A 19071-nucleotide genomic window follows, 5' to 3' on the forward strand; every position below is an offset into this window, starting at 1 on the left:
TTTATTGAACTCTTATTAACAAAAATAAGACCATACATGTGTATGTTCTGGTATGACTCACTTATCAGTGGCCAAGGCTCTCTGTGTCAGATATTATGCTGACTATATATTATATGAGTTCCACAAGCACAGATAATGTTATGCACTATCTTTATCTTTGCTTTAAGAGTTGCTATAGGTTTAAATTGGCTTTTCCATAGGACCACCTTATTTTATGCACTTTCATGCAGGCTTTAGGAACTCTGAGATTTTGCTAAATAGCTTTGTATCGAAGTTTTAAGAATTTTGTTTGGAAGTGCATTTTAATCCCTTTAGAGAATTATGGTAACTCATATTTAATGACAAGTAGACAGTACTCATTGAAAACAATTTGAGCTGGTATAACCAAGTACCACACACTGGATGGCTTATAAACAGAAACTTATTTCTCACAATTTTGAAGATCAGAAGCTTAAGATCAGTCTGCTTAGGTTCTGGTGAGGGCCTTCTTTTGACTTCTGCTATCTTCATGGAGGAAAGAAAGCAAGAGAGTTGATGGGTTCCTTTGTTTAAGGGCCCCAATTCCATTGATGAGGACTCTACCCTCTTGATCTAATCACCTCCCAAAGGCATCAGCTCCTAATACCATCACCTAGGAGTTTAGGATTTTCAACACATGAATGTAGTGGGGGATGGGCACTGCACAACCATTCAGTCCATAAAATCAGTTATGGGGAAGAGACAAAAATCAGGAACCTGCCCTGAAAGAAGCTCAAGTGGGGAAAGAGTAGCATGACCTTGTTAAATAATGTAATGGTTGATACAATAAATCTTGGTTGAGAAGAAATAGAATGGGACGCGTTCAATGGGGTGGGGAAGGAGAGGAGAGGGGCCTTCAATAACTGCTGCAGTCTGGCTGGGCACAAATCACGAGCCACTCACAGCTTTGTAGATTCAAACAGCAATTCTTTATTCCCGATCTCACACCGGCCTTCTACAAACACGTTCTGGGGAAATTCACATTCTCTGCCCAAATCCACACCTCATGGGCTTCTGTCTCCCAAATATATTCTGAATCCCGTGAGAACTCAAGGGGAACTCAGGCAGCAGGATACGCCCTATTCTAACCGGGGAACGCCCTAATCTCTTATTATGCTAAACCAGGAACACCCTAAACACGGATCCGCCCTGGTCCTTGAGCAAGGTCACCTTACATGCAATGTCACTGCAAAATGTCCTATTTCCATAAGTCCTTCCACTAAAGAAACATGGGGGTACGCTGGCAAGAAAATTGTCATACCTACTTGGCTGATGGCTCCCAGCAAATAACTAGATTTAGGTACATGGGAATAGAAAGTATCTGATAGTGTTCTTTTTTTGTAACAGTTTATTAAGACCTAGAGGAAAAGTCTGTTTGGATTTGTTTCTAGCATTTGTGAGCAAGAGAAAAATAAAATTTCAAGTGGGGAATGAAGTACTTTTGAACCAAGAAAAGACCAGTTAATACAGTACTAGTTTGTGACTGATCTGAAGGAAATGAGTCCCTATGTCCTAGGTAGATTTTTGGGTGTGGGTGGGTAGGATTTAAGCCTCTCTACCTACTCACCCCTGTCTCCCAGTAGAAAATAGGCTGTCTTGCTTTTTCTTTTTTTTTCCCTGGTGTTTTTTTTTTTTTTTTTTTGGTACCAAGGATTGAGCTCAGGGACACTTGACCACTGAGTCACATTCCCAGCCCTTTTTTGTATTTTATTTAGAGACAGGGCCTCGCTAAGTTGCTGAGGCTGTCTTTGAATTTGTGATCCTCCTGCTTCAGTCTCCTGAACCTCTGGAGTTACAGGCATGTGCCACACTGCTCCTGGCTTGCCTTGCTTTTAAAATCAGAGTAATTCAGGTTTGGGTTTTACCATATCCAAAGATAAGCCTAATCTCATCTAGTAGATAACTAGATGGGTGGAAAAAGCTAAAATGTAGGAATAAAAGAAGGTATCTCTCTCTCCAGTGTCCTCAAGTCCAGGCAACAAGTCTGTGCAGTTAGAGGCAGTTTGGTTGCAGTACTTTTCCCCTTAGGATGTTATAAATGATTCATATTCTGTTGATAGAGATAGTAGGGCAAGCTAGTGGGGCCAGTGCTTTGGTGAAGTGTATCTAAAAGTAGGGCCAGCTCTTTCAATATTTTTTTGGAGGGTGGGTACTGAGGATTGAAGTCAGGGGCACTTAGCCACTGAGACATATCCCCAGCCCTAATTTGTATTTTATTTAGAGACAGGGTCTCACTGAGTTGCTTAGCATCTTGCTTTTTTTGCTGAGGCTGGCTTTAATTCACAATCCTCGTCTCAGCCTCCCAAGGCACTGGGATTACAGGCATGCACCATCATACCAGGTCCTTTCAGTATTTTTAAACCTAAGGTTTAAGGTGAAGGGAAGTTATGAAATGATTGGGAACTGACAGCAATGAATAAACCAGTGGTTTCTCTCAGCCAAACTGAGGACCAAATTGTTTTCTGATCTTTGACTCCTCCTTTGGCATGTAACAGGGAGAAAAGGAATTGACAGGTATTAAATAGTGCCCATTATCTACACTACATGTGACCCAGATGTTGGCCTTCCTCCTTTCTGCTAAGGTTACCTCTACTGCACTTTGTCTTAGGCCTCTTGCTAAGTTCATTCCCTACAGCAACTTCATTTACCAGGAATTCCTAGAACTCTGGGCCTCTGATGGACAGGCAGCAAGCACTTCACTTTACTGTCCTGTCCTATCACCATACCATCCCCGTATAAACTGTCATGCTTGGAGGTCTGGAAAGATGAAAGGGGTTTAAGTTAAAGTGACGAGTTGGAATCCAGTGATAGACTCTTAGGTACCCCACGCCAGCCCCTGGGTGTTCTCATGAGCCCCTTTCCCCACATGGCTCTCCCTACATGCAGCCCTCCTCATTCCTCATCATCATTTGAGCATTTTCTCTCCTAACACCTCACCTATAGGTGTATCTTTTTAGCCACCTTATATTTTAAATGCATAAGAAAAATTATGGAGCATTATATAAGAGTGAATCTAAATGGACATTTTGGAAAAAATAAAAAAACTTGCCTCAATAATTTGTGCTGAAATTTCGACTGTGTCAGACTGCTTCCATTCTGTTTTACTTTGTAAACTACATAGTGTAACTTGTGTTTAGGCAATATTTACTAAGCACCCACAATGTGCAAGACTAGGAGGGGAAGCTCCATGAGGGCAGCTTCTCTCCTTCATAGCCACATGCCTAGAACAGCACGTGAGGCACAGATATTTAATAAGTATTTGCTGAATGCAAGAATGGATGAGAAGGAAAAGTGCCATCTACAAAGCACAGAGAATAGGCTAGCCCCCCAGTGCAATCTTGAACTTTCAGAGTACCAGGGATGCTAGATAAGCTTGTTGGGGTCAAGTAATGGATAAAAATTTATGGTTACTTTAAGTTCAAATTTCAAGTCCTTACATAAAATTGTATAAATTGCATGCCATTAATTTCTCTTTATTTTCTGCTCCTCCTTGAATATCAGATTTTATCAATCCATGATAATATATAGTTGATTCTATAGTTGATTTTTTTTGTTGTTGTTATTACTGGGATTGAACCCATGGGTGGCTAACCTCTGAACCATATCCCCAGCCTTTTTAAGATATTTTTTTTGAGACGGGATCTCACTAAGCCTCACTACATTGCTGAGGCTGGCTTTGAACTTAAAATGCTCCTGCCTCAGCCTCCTGAGCCACTGTGCTTACAGACAAGCCTGTGCATGCACCACTGCACCCAGCTGATTCTCACTGTTCACAGATTCCACATTTGCAAATTGGCCTTACTGCTAAAATTTGTAACCTTTTTGACATTCTCAGACATGCACAGAGCTACAAAATCTTGAGTTGCTGGATACACACATTCCCAGCTAAAGGGGAACAAGGCAATGCTCTGCCTTTTTATTTAAATTCTCATAAACAAGAGCCCTTTCCACAGTCCCTTTATTAAGTGCTTCAGCTTTTGCATTGTTATACTCTTGCAGTCATTTTGATGCTTAAAATGGATCCCATACTGCTAAAGGGCTGTCTAGGGTTCCTACGCACAAGAAGGCTTATAGAGATTTCCTTATAGAGAAAATTTATGTGCTAAATAAGCTTCCTTCAGGTATGAATTATATACTACTACTGGCTATGAGTTAAGTGTTAATAAATCAATAATATATACTCACAAATAGAGTGTATATTAACACATAAAACAAGGTTTGGTGTTCAGAGGCTCATGGCATTGAGGAGTAACTAGACAAAAAATTATGAGACCAAGCTGTGCACTGTGCCCACACCTGTACTCCCAGCTGCCTGAAGGCTTAGGCAGAATAGCGAATTCAAGGCCAACCTGGGCAGCTTAGACCCTTATCTCAAAATAAAAATGGCTGGAATGTAAGTTCAGTGATAGAGCACCCCTTGGGTTACATCCCTAGAACAGTGGCAAGAACAAAATGAAAACACGGGCCAACAAGGTGTTACCTCCCAGGAGTCTCGGCTATAGACTCAGCTATGGTCAGAGCCTTTATAATCCAATCATTGCCTACAAGCCTCACCTCTGTACACATGAGACGTTGAGTGACATTCTAGGTCAAAATTGTAACAGTAACTATAGGTAGCAATAATGTACTATACATTTCAAAAATATAAAAAAAAAAGATTTAGTGTTCTCAACATAAATGATGTTTGAGTACATAGACATGTTTAATCTGATATATTACTCAACATGTACATGACATCACATGGTACTCCATTAATATGTACAATTCTTAAATTTTAAAAATATAATTATATATTAATATATATTATACTATTATAATTTTATAGTATATATAATTAACAATATATATTTTCTTAATTCTAGATATTTTCTACATGAAATAGATTCCCATAACGAAATAAAGAAAAAAAATCCCAAAGTTCACCAGTTATAATCCCAAAATTTATTAAATAAAGATATTTTTTGTGATTATCCTTATATTAATTCTTCAAAAAGGTAGGATCATGATTTTTAATTTTTTGGTAACTATTTAAGTATTTTATTAGAGTGGATAGGAATAAATATTCATATATTCAAAAAAGCACCTGTCTTGTTAAATTATAGTACACTAATGACACATTATCTCCTAAATTTTATTTTGTAAACCAGTAAAATTCAAAAGCATCATCTCAAATAAACAGTGCAATAACCTGAACACACCAGATTTTGAAATAGAATTACAGAACATTAAGAATCTGTAATGCTAGACCCCAATACAATAATACTGGGTGATTTTAAGAAACTTTTACCACCAATAGGTCAAATTATCAAAAGGGAGGAAACACTCCCAAATACATTCTATGAAGCCAGTATAACCCTGACACCAAAGGCAGACAAAGACACATCTAAGAAAGAAAACTACAGACCAATAGCCCTGATGAACATAGATGCAAAAATCCTTTAAAAAGTAAAAGCAAACCACATGTAAAAACACATGAAGAAGATAATACACCATGATCTAGTGGGCTTCATCCCAGAAATGGAAGGCTGGTTCAACATACAATCAATAAATATAATTCACCACTTAAATAGAATTTAGAACAAGAATCATATGATCATCTCAGCAGATGCAAAAAAGGCCTTTGATAAAATGCATTTGATAACGAACATTCATGTTAAAGTGCTGGAGAAACTAGGGATAGAAGGAACTTACCTCAACATTATAAAGGCTATATACAACAAACCCAAAACCAACATCATACTGCATGGAAAAAACTGAAAGCTTTTCCTCTAAAAGACTAGGATGTCCACTCTCACCACTTCTTTTCAATATAGTTCTTGAAACTCTAGCCAGAGTAATCAAGCAAAAGAAGAAAATTAAAAGGATACAAATAGGAAAAGAAGTCAAATTATCCTGTTTGCGGATGACATCAGCCTATATTTAAAAGACCCCAAAAATTCCACTGGAAGACTTCTAGAGCTGGTGAATTAATTCAGCAAAGTGTCAGGGTACAAGATCAACACTCATAAATCAATAATTTTCCTACTCCAATAGCAATTCAGTTGAGAAAATCAGAAAAACCATCCCTTCCACAATAACCTCAAAAACAAACAGAGCTGGGGATATAGCTCAGTTGGTAGAGTGCTTGCCTCACATGCACAAGGCTCTGGGTTTAATCCCCAGCAGCACCATCAAAACAAACAAACAAACAAATCCCTGGGAATTAATCTAACTAAGGAGGTAGATCTCTACAATAAAAATTATATCACACTGAAGAAAGAAATTGAAGATCTCCGAAGATGAAAAGACCTCCCATCTTCTTGGATAAGCAGAATTGATATTATCAAAATGGCTATACTACCCAAAACAATATACTGATTCAATGTAATCCCCATCAAAATATCAATTACATTTTCACAGAACTATAAATGAACAGTCCTCAAATCATTTGAAAGAATGAGACCAGAAAAGCCAAAGAAATTCTGAGCAAGAAGGCATCACAATACCTGATCTCAAAGTATATTACAGAGCTATAGTAACAACAAAAACAACAAAAAACTGGCATCAAAATAGACATGAAATAGAAGAGACAAACTCACATACATACAGTCATCTGATATTTAAGAAAGTTGCTAAAAGACAACCTTTTTAAACAAATGGTACTGGGAAAACAGTATATCCCCATGTAGAATAATGAAATTAGATTCCTATCTCTCACCCTGCAGAAAAGTCAAATCAAAATGGATCAAAAGACATAGGAATTAGGCCAGAAACCTGCTAGAAGAAAACAGGGTCAACACTCCATTACAGGTACTGGCACTAACTTCCTCAGCAAGATTCCTAAAGCTCAAGAAATAAAATTAAGTATCAATATATAGATGCCATCAAATTAAAAAGTTTCTGCATAGCAAAGGGAATAAGGGCAAGAAGAAAGAGCCTACAGAATGAGAAAAAAAAATCTCTGCCAACTGCTCCTCTGACAGAGGATTAATAAACAGAATATATAAAAAACTAAAAAAAAACCTTAATGCCAAAACAAACACAATAACAGCAGCAACAATAACAAAATCCCCCAAATAGCCCAATCAACAAATGGGCAAAAGAACTAAACAAACTTCTCAAAAGATGAAATACAAATGGCCAACAAATACATGGAAAAATGTTCAATATCTCTAGTAATCAGGGAAATGCAAATCAAAACTACAGTAAATTTCATCTCACTCCAATCAGAATGGCAATCATCAAGAACACAAATAATAAGTTCTGGCAAGGATGTGGGGGAAAAGGCACACTGATACATTATTAGTGAGACTGCAAATTAATACACACATTCTGGAAAGCAGTGTGGAGATTACTCATAAAACTAGGGATGGAAGCACCATATGACCCAGCTATCCTGTTTATCTAAAAGAACTAAAACTAGCATACTAGTAGCCATAGTCACTTCAATGTTTATAGCAGCACAGTTCACAATAGCCAAATTATGGATTCAGCCCAGATGACTGTCAATAGATGAATGGTCAAGAAAATGTGGCATACACAATAGTTTGATTCAGTCACAAAGAAGAATGAAATATTACCATTTGTTGGTAAATGGATAGAAATGGAAAACCTCACGCCAAGTGAGATAAACCAGACTCATAAAAATCAAGGGTGTTAAGTTTTCTCTCATATATGAAAGCTAGAGAAAAATAAGGAAAAGAGTGTGGGAGGGGAATTAGATATCATAAAATATATAGGAAAGATTAGTGGAGTAGAAGAAAGAGAACAAGGGGGAAGGAAGGAAGTATGAAATGAACAAAATCATGTTGTATGCATATATAAATGTACCAGAGGGAATTTCACCTCTCTATATATGTAGAAAGTACTAATGAAGGATAAATAAAGGAGTGAAAGGAGATCAGTAGAGGAATGAGAATAGGGGGAGGGAGGAAGGAAGGAGAAGAAGGAGGGTAATGGGGATTGAAATCAAGTTCATTGTACATATAATTTGGTTAAAATTAACCCAATTATGTATAATTTTAATGTTCTAATAGTCTATCATGTTAGCTCCAGAAATATTTCTTAAGTGGATTAAAAAACTCACAGAATTTAAAAATAAAATTTTCTGCTATAATACATTCTTTAACTTTGCTCTGAGTATACTTTAACTTTGAGACTAATGTACTGGAGAAAGTTACTCAATTATTTATTACAATGGCATTATTCTTATTAAGCACCCATAAAAATCTTCTAAATGGGGAATGAATTAGATAATGTTGCTTAAAGAAATGCTAATCCGTAATGTCATTTTAAGCAAACATTTCCACGTCATACTTTCAAAAGTATAAATAACTGATACCCTCCTCCCAAATTCATTCTCACCAAGTATTGAAAGGCACATAGAGGTTATTACACTAATTCTAAAGATAGGAATTAGGAAATGCATTTCAGAGGTAGAGATAGGATTAAAACTCAGTTTACTTTAATTCTTTTATTGCCTTTTTCACTTGTCAAGACAGTTCTTTATGCCTAAAATACATTACAATGAACTAGAAAATTTTAAAAAGATATTGGCTTTTAAGTTACTTATTAATCTGTATTTATGGAAATATTTAGGTACCATTAAGCACATTTTCTAAAATGATATGCAATCATTTAAGTCCTTGGCATGTAAGATATTAAACTTTCAAAGTATTTAATTATTAAAATATAATAAACTTGCATCTTCAATTTTATATTGGTGTTAATACTTTTCATAGTTGCAATATTTGAATCTGAGGATGAGAAGCAATCGATATCACAGATTATCTGTGCAGATTATATGTTTTGGACACTTGGGTTAATAAATTAACGCACTGAAACAATTGTATAACACAACATTTATAAGCAAACCAGAAAACTTTATTTAGAGTAGAAGCCAAAAAAATCAGGTTTTAATGGAGATTGTAAAATGGAAGTAGAAAAGTATGAGATAATAGCTACCCTTAACAAATAATTTTAATAGTTCAAAATCTTTCATAGAATCTCATTTAAAAGGAGGTAACATTAGTTTAATATTTAACAGAGATTGAAAATAATTTGCAATAAGAATCTGGTCTAATAACTAGACTTTGGATTAGTATACTTTCTAGTATAGATGTTAAGTCAAATCTTCAAAGTATGTATATCAAGAACAAGTCAACCAAATACAAAAAACAGTGCTTGATCATCTTTTATGTTCTTAAAAATGAAGAGACTAATGTACTTATGATTCTGATTCCTTCATTAAAAATACCCCTTCAGCCCTAAAAACTTGAAAGTCTGGGATATAAATCAGAGAATATCACATTTCCAATTCCTATCCATCTATTCCAATTCATCATATATATGCAACCATGACAACAAAACTATAAATTGTGTTTAAGATTGCTGCTCTTCCCAACTTTTAAGTCAAATCCCTGTTATTAGTAATACTTAAACTTCCTGTTTCAAAGGAATAAAAACTAAAGTGATTAATTTAATATCTAAAATCAAAGAACAGCTTTATCTATGAAATTATGTGTTGTATCCTGACAATTGGGAGCAGAGTCCATATCAGTAAACTCAGCCTAATGCAATTATGAACAGGAAAGGATGTTTATGTGTTTGTGTGTGTGTGTGTATGTAAACATATATGTGTGTATATATATATGTGTGTGTGTGTATATATGAAATATCAAATCTTGTGAATTTTAAGGACTGTATACACACACACACACACACACGCACGCACATACCATCTTTGGACAAATGTTCAAATGCTGAATTTTAAATTCAGTATTCTGTCTCCTTAAAGGTAAGTTTTTCTACAAATAAGTAAAAGTACAATAAGTTAAAAAACAAACAAACAAAAAAATCCCTTGGTTTAGTACAGCTAAAGCTTATATAGATAGCAGGTATAAAAAATTGTTCATCTGAACGAAGCATGGAATAATGTTGAAGAACATTGCACACAAAAGAAAGCAGCAAAACCCCTCATATCCAGGTTGTACTCTCATGAATTTTTTAACCCCACTGTTCCCATACTAGGTATACCCTATTCTAAACAAAATCTGTGAATATAAACTAAGGCCAAGAAATTATGAATTGATGGTCAGTAAAATATTATTTGCCTTACTGCTAAAAGTACTAAGAAAATTGTAGCATACATGCTACAGAGCTTGAGCACTGAAAAGTAAAAAAACCAAAATTACTGTGGCTCAAGAAAATTCATATTAAAAAAAGATTTGTTATTTAATATGAAAACTTTCCTAAACATTCTTAGGCTATACTAAAAAGGCCAGTAATGAAAAACAGTGGTTAACTATAAAATATCATACTTTGTTGTATGAAATAAGTGCTTATAGATTGACAGAAAAATACTCTAATTTCAAATGACAACTATATTATATCCTCTCTGCAATTAACAATTCTATCAAAGTAACTAGGCTTTTTAATTTAAGACTGGTAAAAATAATTCTGGGATTCAACTAAATAAGCCAAATCAAACCCAAACAAGAAAATTAGGTAATACTTAAATCAGTAACCTCAACAAATGTACAATTTATTATCCTTCTTATTTACATTTTAGTTTTCTTTTTCATATTCTATAAAGACTGGCTGATATTTCTAAAGCATTCTTATTCTAAATCTTCTCCCTTAATAATACTAAATCATTGCACAATATGCTAACAGTATCACTTAAAACACTCTTCTGACATACCTTGGGAATTGCCTTTTGGCTCTTCAAACTGGCGGTGCTATTTTACTGATCTAACAAATACTTGTTTTAGCTCATGACACAAATGACTGGTCTGTAAAAAAACTAGTCAGTCACAAGGCAGCAGACTGTAATTCTAATGTCCACTGCCTTTGTCAGAATCATTAGTAGTACTTTATCTGAATGTATTAAAACATAAAAGAGGAGCTTCTAAGTTGAACTTTCTAATATTCAGTGTAAGAGGGTTTATGGAATGGCTAATCAAACTTTGAAGACAAAACTCAGTGCACTTAATACAGAAGTACTAGGCACCTCTAGTGAATTGTAAGGACTGCCTCAGTACAAGCGTCTCAATCTGCTTGTCAAATCTAAATCAGTTCCATCAATGAAAACAAATTTTAGGATATTTCATAACAACATGTAACTCTTATACAGTCAGATTATGACTTATGCCATATAAATTCTAAAGCAAACTGAAAAATAAGTTAATAAGAGGCAAGCTCATGGCTTAAAGTGTACAAGAAATGAAAATAAAATGAGAACTATATATCGAACATCTTGGGTCCAACATGCAACAATACTATCACTGCTGTTTTATCAGCATGACAACTGAATCACTTTTTATACTGAACATGTAATCCTAGCATTTCTCTATTAAATTCGTATACATTTCATATAATACATACTTAGGGCAAACACTGGTTTTACATTACATTTTCTTTTTGACAACAATTTTGCACTGGAAAACACAAAATAACATAAATTGCTGAAAAAGTATAACAGATATTCATACAAAGAACTATAGTAATACACAAAATCATGTCAAAAATTGGGTGAACAATGTTTAAAGTAAAAAAGAGTTTTTATAACCAAGCAGTGCGGACATTAGGGGGCTTAGGTCTTAGCAACGGGTTGCTGGAAATGTCAAAAGCTGATCGCTCAGTCTTATAACTGAGACCACTGGTAGCACTGGATGTCCTAGAAGCTCCTCCTGAAAATACACAAAGAAAAAATAATTTCAATTTATTTAAACTACATAAATCACCATTTGATAAGCTTCTTCCCCTAGGTTCAGACTAGTTTTCTTCCTTATCTGACATGTGTCTAACACTCTCATGCAGTGATTTTCAACCAAGAGCACACTTCAGGATTCTCTGTGGAACTTGAAAACTGCTCAAGGAATTCAAGTAAAAACAAAAACTCTGCATAACCATTTATACATTTATTTGACAAATATGATACTAACTTAAATACAGGTTATTGGAACATGACATTATCTTAGTCACTGTAGTGAGTAAATAGAATTATAAATCTTTTTTTTTTTTTTTGTACCGGGGAGTGAACACAGGGGCGCTTAATTACTAAGACACATCCCCAGACCTTTTTAATATTTTATTTAGAAACAGGGTCTTGCTAAGTTGCTCAGAGACTCACTAAGTTGCTGAGGCTAGCTTTGAACTTGTAATCTTCCTGCCTCGGCCTCAGCAGTCGTTAAGACTAGCCATTTGTTTTTAAGAATCACATGAGCACTGGGAATTGTAGCACTAAGTGGTTCCAACTTTCTTCAGTACTGGCTTCCATTTTTTTTTTTTTTTTTTTTTTTTAGGAAAAACACTTATTTGAAATTTGCATGGGGCTGGGGATGTGGCTCAAGTGGTAGCGTGTTTGCCTGGCATGCACGGGTCGCTGGGTTCGATCCTCAGCACCACATAAAAATAAAATGAAGATGTTTTGTCCACCGAAAACTAAAAAATAAATATTAAAAAATTCTAAAAAAAAAAGAAATATGCATGACAAAGGTTTAATGACCTCAACATAAAAATAGTTACTTTAAATAAATAAGGGAAAAACAACATAACTTAATGGGGAAATGGGACAAAGTTATGAACAGACAATCCTCAAGAGAAGAAATAAATGCTGAATAAAAATATTAAAAATTAATATAGTTTATATAGTTTACAATCATACAGGAAGCAAGAGCACAAACTTTGATAAAGGAAGTACCTGCCTTTTTAGATGTTGTACTCCAGGGCAGTAAATAGTGACTCCATTCCTATAATCTCTGGGATATACAACTAGCTAGATATGTAACAGATCACATACCAAACATTAAGAGGTATTATATCTGATGACCCTATTGTTAATTTTTGTTACTTATTAACAAAAGTAACAAAGTACTTGTTAATTTTTGTTACTTATACAGTGAGGAGGAAAAGGCATATATAAGGGCTAGAAGATACTGGTAATACTTCATAAATGGCTAGAGGGAATGTTTCAGCAACTTTCAGCAACTATCTACTCCTTTCTTCCTTTTAATAAAAGTTGAAATTTTGCTGGGCTTGGTGGCTCACAGGCAGAGCCACATGGAATTCTAGTAGCTCCACACACTGAGACAGGAGGATCCCAAGTTCAAAGCCAGTCTCAGCACCTTAGTGAGATCCTGTCTCAAAATATAAAGTAAAAAAAAGGGCAGGGGATATTGCTCAGTGGTGACGCAGCTCTGGGTTCAATCCCCAATTCCCAATAAATAAATAAATAAACATTGAAATTATAAATTCCTCCTTCATTCTCTAAGAAACTGATATCTTCAGCTCTTTCTTTAATCTCTTTGTTTCTTTCCTGTGCTGCCATTATGTTCTGTAAATAAAACCTGAAATCAAATGAACACAAATAATCCTCCTGCTTTAGCCTCACCTTAAGACCAGTCATTTGTTTTTAAGAATCACATGAGCACTGGAGAAATTGTGGCACTAAGTGGTTCCAACTTTCTTCAGTACTGGCTTCCATTTTTTTTTTTTTTTTTTTTTTGAGGAAAAACACTTATTTGAAATATGCATGACCAAAAAACAAAACAAAACAAAACAAAAAAACCCAAAAAATCTAAAGATGCCAGAGAAAATAATAGAATGCATTTCAGAAGTTAGCATTTTAAAATTCTATCATAAGAATATGTAACATTTGGGGGGGGTGGCGCTGGGGTTATAGTTCAGTTGGTAGAGTGCTTGTCTTGCATGTACAAGGCTCTGGTTTCAATCCCCAGCACCACAGGAAAAAAAAAAAGAAAAAAGAAAGACTATGTTATATATATATTTTTTTGAAGAATACAAAAAAGTTTTAAGTATGCTTACTTAATGGGCTGTATTGGCCAAGTGCAGATCTCACTTGTCTGGAAGGTGGTGTAGCGTTGAGATAACCCATATTACGATGATAGTCCATCAGCTGTTCTGAGCGTTTCATACCAACTGTTGGCTTCACAGCTTCAAGCCTTTTCAATAAAGCCTCCATTAAAAACAATTGATTAAAAATTCAATGTTAGAGAAATAGCAGTAGTTTTACAACAGAAAAATCCTTTCTAGAATCTGAAATTTACTAAATAAAGTAGAAAAGACTTGAAGTCAATCCAGACATGCCATGTGGGAAAAAAAAAAAAAAAATCAAAACATACCTGCAGGAAAATCTAAGGGTTTTCACCTATCCTATAGGTAACCAAACCACTAGAATACAAATGGCATAACAGGAATTACAATGTTAAGAGTCCAGAATTAAATTCAGAAATGACAACAAATAGATCTTAACTACTACAAATTCTATATATGTGTACGTTACAGAGCACTGGCTTTCAACCTGTTCTGTAGTGCCTCAGGACTCTCAGGAGACTGAGGAAGGCTCTAAGCTGTCCCATTCCTGATTTCTACCAGCCTAGCCCTGCTTCCTGTATTATCTGCTTTATATACTAAAGATCTGCATGAAATTTACTTTGGCAAAAAAGGATTTGCTCTTAAGAAGTCTTAAAAACAATTATTAAAGAATATAAAGCTTTTAAAAAGATATATAAACCAACAGGTTAAGGGAACATAGTATCTATAACATTTTAAAAATATGATTCAGTAACTTTCTCTATAATAATGTTCCTAATTTTATTTATAATTCTTAAATGAAAAGGTAAGATTTTTTTTCCTTTAAAAAATTTCACAAGCATCATTAGAAAGGATTATGTATGCAGACCAAGTGGCTTGGGAAACTGATCCATGATTCTTATTATTCAAACTTTCTATGAAGCAAATTAATCTTTATTTGAAGAGTATGCAGATCTGCACTAAGAATCACATTTGAAAAATCATTCTCATGATTTTCAGTCACAGATCAAGTTTTTTTTCTATATAATGTTTTCTTTCTTTCTGTTACTGTGCTAAAGTCAGAAAGACTTGGAAAGGTAGAGGAGAAGGGGAAACAGAGGAGGCTGGTTACTAGGTACCAAAATGCAGTTAAATTGGGGAATAAGTTCTACTGTTCTATAACACAATAGGATGACTTTCATTTGCAACAATTTATTATATATTTTAGCAAAACTAGAGGATATAAGTCTTGCAAGAAAAAAAAATGATAAATTTTTAAGGTGCCAGAAATGCTAATTACCCAGATTTAATTATAACACGTTGTATACCACACTGTACCCCACAAATATGTACAATTATTCACCTGTTCTTCTAGTACTGGCGATTGAACCCACAGTTTTGTGTATGCTAGGCAATTTTCTATCACTAAGCTATACCTGCAACCCTACAAATATATACAGTTACTACATACCAATTTAAAAAACAATAAGACCTGGGCTCATATCCTGGTTCTGTCACTGTGTATCCTTCGTCAAATTACTCGATAGGGATATTAACAACAAAATAACATCAAAGAGTCAGTTTTCATCATCAGTGAGATAACACATTTGAAATAACAGTGCCTGATATCTAGTAAGGACCCATTAAATAGTCATGTTATCATTTATATTGTTTTGTATTATTTTCTAGTTTTTGTATTATTTTCTAGTTTTTTGTCATGCATACAAGTTAAATTATGTAACAGGGAAATATTTATTTTTCTTATATTCTCTGTAATTTCTTACATAGCTCATGGCAGACAATAAACAAATATTCATTTAATGGATTGAAAAATGCATTCAATTTTCTAACTTATGGTTTACAAAATCTCAGAACTGCCTGTTACAATTTGGACATAGAGTAGATATAAGCCTGCAAAGGCTCATGTGTTTGAAGCCTTGGTCCTCTCCAAAGCAATAATAAGTGGGGCATTGGAGAAATGATTGATCATGAAGATTCTAATCTCATTAGTGGATTAATCCCTTGATGGAATCATTTTTTTTAATTTTTTTTTTTAGTTGTTGGTAGACATTTATTTTATTTATGTATTTATATGTGGTGGTGAGAATCGAACCCAGTGCCTCAACATGCCAGGCAAGTGCGTTACCACTGAGCCACAGCCCCAGCCCTGATGGAAGCATTTTGATGGTAGCATTTTGATGGCATTATTGGGAGGTGGTGGAAATGTAAGAGGTGGGGCCTAGTTGGAGGAAAATCAATGGGGGTTTGCCTTTGGTGACTATGTCTTGTTCCTGGGACCCCTTCCTTTCTCTTTGCTTCTGGGCTACCATAGGATAATTAGCTTTTCTCTGCAACTCCCTTCTACCATAATGATTTCTGCAGCTGTTAGACTTGCTTTATTATTTCTAAAATGACAAAGATCTTATAAGAACATTAAAAAGGAACAAGTGCCCTATACTTGAAAAATCGAGACAAAGAAGGAAGAGAACATTTTTCATTTAATGTTTTTGATATTTGAATTTTGTAAATTTATAGAAACATTACTTTTATTTTAAAAATAATATTTTAACATAGGAACTCATAAGTAGAAAAATTATAGTTGTCTATTTGTATTTCTCTGAATTTAAAGTTGACAATGACTATTTTACATAAAAGATATAGAAAACATTATATAAACATGTATATATAAATATATATGAATTTTATGCATCCAAGGAAACAAACAAAAAACTCAACTCCATTTGAGTTCTAGGCTCTAATGCTGATTCATTATAAGAATCTTACTTTGTTAGTAACCCTGCTTCAATTACTCTCTAACCTCTCCCTTCTTTCATGTAAGACGAAACTGATTATTTCATTTGAGTGAAATAATCTCACTTTTTATTAGAAAGTAAATGAAATAATAAACTAAGTTTCCTTATTTAACCACCTCTCCTTCTGTTAAGATTATTTGTGTGCTCTTTCAGAAAAACAGGATTCATATGTTCAAAAGATAAAGTGACATGATTTAACAAGAATATTTCAAATTTTATGAAATAAAAAATTAGTGACATTTTGGAAATAAAGCTCTTTTTTTGCAGGGGAGGTTACCAGGGATTGAACTGAGGGGCACTTAACTACTCAGTCACATCCCCAGCCTTTTAAAAATATTTTATTTAGAGACAGAGTCTCGTTGAGTTGTTTAGTCTGGTTCTCAACTCATGATCCTCCTGCCTCAGCCTCCCCAGGCACTAGAATTACAAGTGCGTGCCACTGCGCTCAGATAAAGTTCTACTATAACCAAGTTTATATAGAGTAAGCATGCCCTCAACTAGATAAAAATTTCTTTTACCTTAATTGGGTAAGTGTATGTGTGTGCATGTGCACTCCTGTACCTTATGCACATGTTCTATATTGTCTTCATTTTGTTGGGATGCAATGACTAAAGAGAGGAATATAATATCTGTCTAATGAAATAAATACTGAGGATCTGGAACTTCACCAGAAATGCAGATTAACAACAGGATGCATTTTTAACTCTAAAGCACATGACTCCATTGTTGTAGTCAGCTTGTTTACCTCTGTGACCAAATGACCCAAACAATTCTAAAGGAGAAAAAGCTTATTTGGTGCTCATGGTTTCAGAGGTCTCAGTTCACAGACTGCTGACTCCATTGTTCTGGGGCCTAGATGAGGCAGAACATCATGGTGGAAGAAAGCAAATCAGGATATGGCACCAGTAAGCAGAGACAGAGACAGCTCCTCTAATCACAGGAAAAAATATAAACCCTAAAGGCATGCCCTTGGTGACCCGCCTCCTTCAGCCACATGGTACCTGCCTATGGTTAGCACCCGGTTAATCCCTATCAGGGGATTCATGCACTAATTAGGTTAAGGCTCTCAACCCTATTATTTCATTTGGAACATTCTTGTCTCACACATGAGCTTTTGGGGGACCTCCTATCCATATCATAACATCCATTTTATGCAATATCTTTGCTCTTCTCTACTTTTTCTGCACAGGACTACTTCATTGTCACCAATTATATTCATTTTGTGCTAAAACATGAATGTTTTAATAATCATGCTTATTAGCCACTTGGATTTGTCTCTACCAGTGGAAATGTAACAAATGAATAAACAGAAATCATAAAAACTGTAAAGTAATGAATATGTGCTTATGTGTAACACCTGACAGGAGTATCTGGTGTGTGTGTGCACACATGTATGTATGTGTGTTCTGAACACAAACCACTTCTTCAACAGATCAAAAAGTATATCAGCTCACACTTAAGAACTATTAAAGCCAACATGGCTCTATTAAAATAAGAATTTTGAAGATGACTAGTTATAAAATAAATACACAAAACACATAGCTTAACAGAAGTAACTAATTATAAAATATAATGAAAAAATTTCATGTGCAATGGCATAAAAATATATAGTAATAAAGAAAACTGCAAAACTTTACTAACAAAGTTACAAGAAGGCTTAGATCAATGGAAAGACTATATTTCAGACAGAAAGGTATCAAAAGTCCCCAATTAAAATAAAAATCTAACAATTTCAATGAAAATTTACAATAAAATTTTTAAATAAAAATAATCACCAGGAAGAATAATGCAAAAGAATAGCCAAGAAAATTTTTGCACAAAAATCAAATTAGCTCCATTTTGGTTTAAAGAATGAAAAGTTAAAACAAATCACAAGATTAGTTTTCCTCATAACAACAAAATAAATGCTTGTTTTTAAAAATATTTTTCATTAGTTGTTGGTAGACCTTCATTTATTTTTATATGATGCAGAGAATCGAACCAGTGCCTCACACATGCTAGGCAAGGAATCTACCACTGAGCCACAACTCCAGCCCCCAAATAAATGTTTGTAAAAATAATAAATTATTTTAAATTTATTATTTGTAAAATAATAAATTATGTTATTTAGCTTTAAGTTACTTTTTTCATATCTTTATTAGTTTCTGATTCTAGATCTGTTGTGTCCAAAGCTACATGTAACTATACAGTTGAGATATGCTTTAAAAAAATATCTAAAAACTTTGTATCAAAAACCTCCTCATCATTAATATTCTGTATTGATTCCATGTTGAAATGATAATACTGGATGTACTCAGTTAAATAAAATATTATCATTATTTTATTTTATGGATTAAACCCAGGAGTGCCTAATGACTGAGCCATATCCTCAGCCCTTTAAAAAAATTTTTTTATTAGGTTTTTGCGCTAATTTGATTAGGGCCTCACTAAATTGCTAAGGCTGCCT

At 34.4% G+C, this 19071-nt stretch overlaps 1 protein-coding gene across 1 annotated transcript in view; it reads right to left on the reverse strand.

Annotated features, from left to right (window-relative positions):
- Nucleotides 1–8455: 8455 nt before the first annotated feature.
- The window catches only part of Cfap97 (cilia and flagella associated protein 97), a 28339-nt gene continuing 17723 nt past the window's right edge, over nt 8456–19071 (reverse strand). Inside the window, exons 4-5 of the mRNA XM_076852401.1 lie at nt 13825–13975; nt 8456–11687 (exon numbers count right to left, since the gene is read on the reverse strand). Coding sequence (XP_076708516.1) covers nt 11560–11687; nt 13825–13975 — 279 coding nt within the window. The 3' untranslated portion in view covers nt 8456–11559. The remainder of the gene's footprint in view (nt 11688–13824; nt 13976–19071) is intronic.

The sequence above is a fragment of the Callospermophilus lateralis genome, chromosome 4 (assembly GCF_048772815.1).
Source record: "Callospermophilus lateralis isolate mCalLat2 chromosome 4, mCalLat2.hap1, whole genome shotgun sequence".
Classification (NCBI taxonomy): domain Eukaryota; kingdom Metazoa; phylum Chordata; class Mammalia; order Rodentia; family Sciuridae; genus Callospermophilus; species Callospermophilus lateralis.